The following is an 8,528-nucleotide window of genomic DNA, read 5'->3' on the forward strand; positions in this document are numbered from 1 at the left end:
AGGTCCGGGAAGAAAAAATATAATATACGTATTGTACAGATGAATAACTTCGAAGACACTAAAAAGCGTGTTTCTTATTTCGTTATTGGTTTACAATAAACTCTTTACATTTACATTTTGTATTCTTATTATTATCAAATCATTTGTTTTTATTAATATACTGTATTATTATCATTATCATTATTATTATTATTTATTATTATTATTGTATTATTATTATTGTATTATTATTATTATTATTATTATTATATTATTATTATTATTATTATTATTATTATTATTATTATTATTATTATTATTATTATTTTATACTATTTGTATATCACCATCTTTATTGTTATCATGATTATAATTATACACCACCACCATCATCACCATACATACACACACAAAAATATACATGTTTGTGTTGTTATCACAGTCAGAAGCATTGTTTAAAGTGAATAGCCAAATATGAACAAAAAGACAATGAGAAAAATATATAATATATATCTGAAACATCGTATCAGTTAGACTGAACAGATTTATTTCACAAAACATGGTACGGCATTCTTCCAATTGCATGTAAGGTAGGTCCAGCCTTAAAAAAACAGCGCTAAAAATATAGAGTTTTGTTCATTACCAGTGCAATTAACTTAACCAGAAAATTGCCGCCAGCACCATTCGGCGGCTCAACGCTTACCGCCTCTCAGATTAGGCCTAGGGCCTACGAACAACGACAAACACAAAAAAGAAAAACATATCGCATACAAAGACCCTACCAGAAAAAGAACCACTTACATCACAAGGTACGGTAGAGTTTTACGACCAACTTTAGCACTCGAATGTAGCGCCTAGTGAAGGTCTGGGAAACATTCGTATAGCAAATAAATAACAGGCCTATTCATAGACCGAAACTACTTTTTTTAAATAACGGTATAAACATAACTGTAATATTAGGCCCTGTTGTTTTTTTTAACACATTTCGTAAACTTTTACGTAGCAGGCCAAAGTTTTTGAAATTCATATCTTTTATAGAATATTTCGTCATTAACAATTATCGGTAAATTTCAAGCTAATTATCATTGTTGTTTATTTTTCTTAAAATAACGTTTATTCAGCAAAAACATTCCTTAAATAAAATCAGACAATATTGCAGCGGAAACTTTACTAAAGTACAAAGTACGGTATTTAACAGAGATATTGAAACTAATTGTTCCCCCGTTTGTTGCATGATATTATTAAACATTAATACCTATCGAAAAAAAAACCCCGATTGGAATCATCTTTATTGCTTCTTTGCTATGTTGATTCAAAAAAAAAAAACGTAATACTTACAATTAAATAAATATCATTAAATATTTCGTTTGAATATTAATCATACACTACTTTGTAAATAGTCTAGCGTATGCTTATTTCAGACACATCGTGTCTAATCAAACGATGTGCGTCTTATTATTTTCAAACAAAGTCCATGTTAAATAAACATATAGAATTCGGAACATCATTTAAAGTGTATGACCGGCTTTCGGATGGGTGAAGCACAACATACGTTGACCTCAGCCGCTATCAACCACACATTATTCCAATTCAATTGACTGAACTTTAAAATTTAATGAAGGCAATTCGAGATTTGGTCTTCGTAAGGCAATCAATTTGGTAATTATATTTATATTATATTCTTGTTAACAATATCCTCAGCCAATCACAGTACATTATTACAAATATAAATACTGTAGACCCATTACCGTATAGTATGCATAGGCTATATATATATATATATATATACTGTCTCTTATACACATCTATATAATATACGTATTGTACAGATGTACATTATAATAACAATAAACCAACAATGTATCAATAATTGGTCACCAAAATTGCAAGAAAATCATTGTCCATGTTCAGGATATACTTCGATTTGAAACAAAACATCCTCATTAAATAACATGCACACATACAACAAATACTTAACAAAACTTTAATTACAATCTTAAATATGATAATATACAAATATTTATGAAACTGCATAACTTGGTGGAACTTCAGACATTTTCGCGCTGCTTTACACTCAATTCCCGCCACATTTCACAAGTTTCACGCTCGTCGTTTCCACCGTAACCATCGCCAGTTTTACTCGTCATCTTGGCTTTGAGTTTTGAAGACTTGTTACCTAGCAGAAGTATATCCGTTTATCTATAAGAATCTTTCGTCAGAATAAACAATAATGTCATCTTCTGTAAGGATCAATCGTCACAAAACATTATGGCGACACTCTGCCCTCACATTTTTACACAGTTAATGCCGTTTGAACTTCAATCGCTGCTACAGGAGACGCTTGTACTTTGACTTTGTTCTTGCCTTTGTCCCATACCCTGTGAAACCAAAGCAGTCAGAGAGTTAATCACTACGCCAACGAATCTCAACAAATCCAAGTTATCATGTACAGTATACAAAATATGAAGGCATTCGTAAAATATATCATTAATGATATTTAAATTAATTGTCGATGGCCTAAATAGACTGATTTGTGTTTATCGACACAGTGACCCGATTCATAATCACCGATAGAATTATCAACAAAATGCATTTAAAGTTCTCACATATTAGTCATCACTGATTGCGAAATCTGGCCTTCGTTTGGTTAGCGGCAATAAAGAAAAGAATGTGAGCGACAGAAATGTGTACGGCATGATGCAATAGTAACTAAACTGATAATTTGTTTAACGACATACATTACTATGTGTACGTATAGGCCGATGAACACCGCGTACGACAATATTCTACCAATTAATTTCTTTTTGGCAATCGTAATCGCCTATACGATTCGCGATTTCTCAATTCGAACAGAAATACCAAAGTGATGATTTACATCACCACTGAGTTCATCGACCCCCTATTATTGTTAGGTTTCCAGGAAAACCCAAAATTGCAAAAGAAATTTTCCAAAGGATATGGATCCGATTGCCGGAAGCACCAATTCCGGAGCGACAGCTTAAGTTGTTGAATCGGAAATTGCAACAGGTTCCCAATATAAATTTTCTTTAAAATATTATTCCTCTTAATTTAGTTTCAAAAAATAGTCCACCAAGTATTGTAGTCGTCACAGGTATATAATTCTGTCATTTTTAATTTCGTAGATATTTATATATTTTGCCAAGCAATGACGTTTTTTCTGTAATGGATGAAATTATACATTTTTTAGACGGATTCAATCGGATTATACAGTAAACAGCGAAATACAAGAATTGCATTTATTGTTTGAGAAAGTATAATCTACTTGAGGGCGCTCATAGCATATGGCTTCGATCAAGATTTTTTCTTAGTCACTACACAAACGCTCAGGAATTTAGCCTAAACGATGGAATTACATTTAAGAATGTTTACAGTCTTATCTTAATCGTATATAAATAGAACTAAAATTATTCAATCGTAAAATGATGATTTATGTTTTTTAAACATGACATCAATAATTGATTTCGTTCCGACTACCAATAGAACGTACGGTACCGTAGGCTATACAGTACTGTAGTTATCGAATCGTTTTAGCTTTGTCGAAAACCGCCAGTCATGGTAAACTAGTATAAGATCGCTTAAATTTCCCATGATTTAATAATATAATGTAATGCATTTCCTTATATAAATTTACAAAATTATTCGATAACGCTTAAACAATATAGACATTAAGAAATTAATTATTTATTAATTGAATTCATTTCATAACATAACGAGAGCATACCGTCATAATTTACGATGCCTTATTTTTTAAATTGTGCCACTGATATTCGACAAGGTATACCCTCTTAAGTTATTTCTTAGAATACAGATTTCCATAAACATTAATTTCAATGAGTTTGTACAATAGGGTATGGGGAGCAATGTGTTTAACATAGCAGATGAGAAAACAGCATACAAGCATATGGAAACTAATAGGCTCCACCTGAAGGCTGATAATAATAGCAGGCCGAATAAAGTTAATTATAATAATACCATTAATAATTATGGATATTTATGAATGACCTGTGTATTGGTGAAAACTTATTTCTTAAATGAAGCAACTGAAAAATATTAATGTCTGTAGAGCGTGGCATAAAATAAGTATTGGTGCTGCAACATACTACAAAGTTCTTTGCATATTAAATCTTAAATTTCTGATATAAAATTCAAAACATTTTGTAGTAAAATGTTTGTTAAAAACTTATGTTTTTCAAACGATACAATAATAATAATAATCAGGTCTATTACTATAATCATTATCATCACTGTATGTGGGAATGAGGAAACGGTGAACGAAACCAGGTGGATCAGAACAAGGATGAGCCGTCAAAATATGAAGGGAAAATACAAAAAGCCTAAATACAGCCTGAATCGGATAAAGAGGAAGTTATACCGGTACTCTTTACTATTAACCAAGATACAGTATTTTCCCCGCATCCTAGTTTAGAGTTGCTGGTATACATATGATTTTATTGGGTTTGGGTCCATTAATATATGGGTCAGGGCACAGGTGTAGGTGTGGACGTGGGCCTTATACACCGTGGTTCAATAATCAGTTTTGCTCGTTATCCTTGTTCTGAGCCTCTAGTACGTGGATAGTTTACGGAGTCATAGCAGGTAAAAGCGCCACGATTAGACAAGATTATCGGTGGGCCACTGGATCATCTTAAATCAGCACAGTGGTATGCAGGCCGGCCTAATCTGATCGTACCTCTAATCAACTTAATTTTGATAATCATTTATAGTCCCGCACACTACCGAAAACTCGCATTAGTCAGTACAGTAATATATTTTATGTACGCGAGATTACGTTTATATATTGTTCAAATGAACTACTAGACATAAGACTTAGGCACAAATTGAAAAATGCATAATAACACATGTTATAATATAGAAATATTAAAAATTTCGTGAAAAGAAAATAAGGATTGTTGTACACACCTAACGTACCCTCACCTGGGCTTCGGCCTCAACTCGTCTTTCCTGTCGCGTGTGCAAGGTTGCTAATCGTTGTCGTTCCTCAAATTCTCGTAGTCGTCGGTTTTTTTGTTCTAATGTGTCTAAAAGTATTTTATTTTCGGTCTGAAAAAGAACGAAGCAAAACAATGTTAAATTACAATTACAATAAGTCACGGAATTTATTCAATTCATCGCAGTCACACTAAAAGCCATACAGTGCATTAGATAGCTAAAGAGTTAAAAATTCACACAACACGACTACAGCAAATTATAAAAATTTTATGTAATCAAATAAAGAATTGCATCTATTCATGTAAAAGCAATGATATTAATTCTCGCCTCGTGTAGGTTTTGTTTCGCCGAATTTTGTTAATGCAACTCTCACGGATGCCAACTTCCCAAAGAGATTTTCGACTTAAAATACAATACAAATCAACGAAGCTATTCAGTGAATTACCAATTAATACTTAATTATTATAATTAGTGACATATTATGAGACAGACGGTAGTATTAGATTAGGCCACGGACTGAACAATATCCGTCAAATTGCAAGATAACTTACAGGAAAAATCAGAGTAAGATTCTTTAGTGAAATGACAACCGGGAGGCCAATGATACAACACAACATGTGAATGCGAATACGTTCGACGTATACAAAACATGATTACCCATTCCCCATCCATTTAGCGTCAGGCTAAATATGATTACGATGACACGAAAATATAGTTTGTTGGCCCTAATTGAAATGCGACGGGAGTGACACAAAATTATAGTTTGTCGGCCCTAAATTTAAATACGACGGGATCACATCTTAAGATTCATAAGCGGAAGTTAGTCGAGCAGGCTTCTTTTTACATTAGTTTTTTAATTTGTATTGCATATATTTATGCTCTGTTTACTGAACATTTTATTTCAACCTGTTATTGGTGTTTTACACTGTTGGTTGAGAATAAAGAATAAAGAAACCCGAATACTGTATATTTTTTAGCGCTAATTATCACTTTAATATGTTCTTATGTCTACAGTGTATCCGTTACCGAACTGGTTTAAAGTTGGTTTGTCGTCTAACGAAAAAAGAGGTACCGTACGAGACAGCGTATCGAGAATGTCATTGTGTACAACATCAATACTTAAGATAACTTAATAATATAATGATAATAATAAAAAAATAACAACAACACCAATATCAATAACAAAAACTACAGCACATGAAATGAACTATAATTATGATGAGAATGATAATGCTGGTACGGTAGTGATGATAATTGCTGATGAAGGCAGCTGTGGTAATGATATGACAATAATTATAATAATAATACTATTAATATAATAGTAGTTCAATTTATTTTGCGTCAGAGAAATAAGTATTATCACAGGAGTTGTATTTTTGTCCTACCATGACGTATTATCGTACTGAATACTCAATACTGTGTGAAACCAGGCTAGTTATGTTGTTGTGCTTTCGATACTCTCCCAAATTACTTGCGATTTTGTTTCCTCAAGTATTTGGGGACATACTAAGTAGGCCTATATACTCAGTTTGATTACACGTCAGGTAGGACAAAAACATTACTCCTATAATATATTTATAATAATAATAATATTCATTTGCATACACACACAAAACACAAATTTCCTAAATCATAATATGCCTATAACGTTATAATATTTGAAGACACGCATCGCTGAAATGTATTCATCATTCTAATGTTAATTAACATTAATCTATTTTTAAAATGTGCGTCACAGAGATTGTATAGTAATTCGCTAAAAATTGTATTGCAACTTTTACAACACATACTACGCTCTATTGATGATAGAATAGAAAAGACATGGTGAGTGAGAATAGTACACCATAAAACAAAAACAATCTCAGAGTTTATAATTACACATCCTGTGTTTAAATAAAGGCGCTGTCCAGACTATCAAATGGTATTTGACAAAAACATGTGGCATGGCTAAATATGGCCATGATGACATGACCATATATAGGAACATCATGACTATATATAGGAATACAACAGTTTTTTTAGTCAAAGAAAATTTAATAGCGTGGAGCTTAATTGCTTAGGCATACTTTGTATAATTTACGGAAGTTAATATAGGCATATTCGTATGCCCTATTTATATTTTACAATAATATTCAATATTTTTTAGCTGGTGAATAAACATGCGATTTTATCTTTCAATTCTTCCATGTAAATAAATACCATAATATTACATTCAGGCCTTTTAGTTTTTAATATATTATAGGCTTATAATTATATTTTGTACATAGGCGTATCTATTTTTAAAATTATCTTAAATACTATAATTTTCGTATAGGTCTAGGTGAAATCGTCAAATTGTAGTTTTTATTTACTTTGAAAACAAAATAATTCATTTTGTACATTATAATAATGAAATTTTGAATATTTTCTGTTGGTTTTAATGACTTTTCAATTGGATTATTCCTACTCGTTTTTTCGTATGTGGTTTTCTGATTCGACTGAAATATTATATATTCATTTTGTTATGGTTTTGCAATATTAAAAATCCCATGCAATTCATGTTTTACTGCGAAATAAGGATGTCAACAAGAAGGATCGAAAAACTGCCAAGCAAAATTGTTGTCGTCGCCAATATTATAATAACAGACGCATAAAGCAATACCATTACACAAAGTAGTATTAGACCTACAATTTAAGAATTCAGGTACAATAAGTCTACAGATCGGCGAAAACTTAATTGTTTGGATATTTCCTGATAAATTATTTAATCTTTTAAAATAAAACAACAGGCCTAGTGTTTTTTTTTTTGAAATTTTGAAATTGATTTTCTACGATTCACAGTCAATATCTTACCGCTGCTGTGTCGTGGTCGAATTCGATATAGCCTAGCCCATCTAGCCTTGCAGTATCTATCCAGCCGGTCCATAACACGCTAACTCCGTTCAATATAAAATGTGCTTTTAAGTGTACCTGTAGAGTAATAAAAATATATTTATAATAAGTCCGTAATTTTATATTGTATTTATTTCTTCCTGATCAGTGCAAAAACTTTTATTACCCAAAAGTATCAGAAGTAGAAAAAGTACAAAAACAATCTACTGTAATATATAATACCGGTAGTAATTTAAAAATGAATCGCTGGTAAAACCAGCGTAGAAATCACAATTTGAATTAACACGAAACGCAATAGGCCTGGGACTATATGTTATGTTTTAATGTAGACATTTGCTATAGCGCAAAAATGTTGAAAAATATGTGTTTTAAAACTGTCTTTGAAAATGTTGAGAGAAGGGGAATTGCGAAATGCAAGAGAAGAATTCCACAATGGCGCTGTAACAGAAAATGCGCTGTCACCATAAGTTTTCAATCGACTAGATAGAGTGTGAAAAACAATATGTTGGTGGTCCGAGTGAACTGCTGCAACGACTAGACCTAAAAAGATGAACTAAATTTTCAACTGAAAGAGGAGCAATGTCATGGAGAGATTTAGGCCTATATGTAAAAGGAAGAGTCTTTAATAATGGTGTAAAAATGCGCTGATATCGTGAAAATTTTGTAAGCAGCCGAGCAGCAATGTTTATTGTAAATCTAGAGATAGA

The 8,528-nt window shown here is 31.8% G+C and overlaps 1 protein-coding gene across 1 annotated transcript; it reads right to left on the minus strand.

Annotated features, from left to right (window-relative positions):
- Positions 1-1,814: 1,814 nt before the first annotated feature.
- Positions 1,815-7,899, minus strand: LOC117105407 (core-binding factor subunit beta-like; the record flags this gene model as incomplete). The annotated part of the gene is given in 3 exon segments (XM_033246534.1): positions 1,815-2,357; positions 4,936-5,061; positions 7,783-7,899. Coding segments are annotated over 3 exon segments (303 nt in total), but the record flags the coding sequence as incomplete, so codon positions are not given.
- Between the last annotated feature and the right edge of the window lie 629 nt (positions 7,900-8,528).

The sequence above is a fragment of the Anneissia japonica genome, unplaced genomic scaffold, assembly GCF_011630105.1.
Source record: "Anneissia japonica isolate Jap-2015-1 unplaced genomic scaffold, ASM1163010v1 scaffold667_len338742_cov159, whole genome shotgun sequence".
Lineage (NCBI taxonomy): Eukaryota > Metazoa > Echinodermata > Crinoidea > Comatulida > Comatulidae > Anneissia > Anneissia japonica.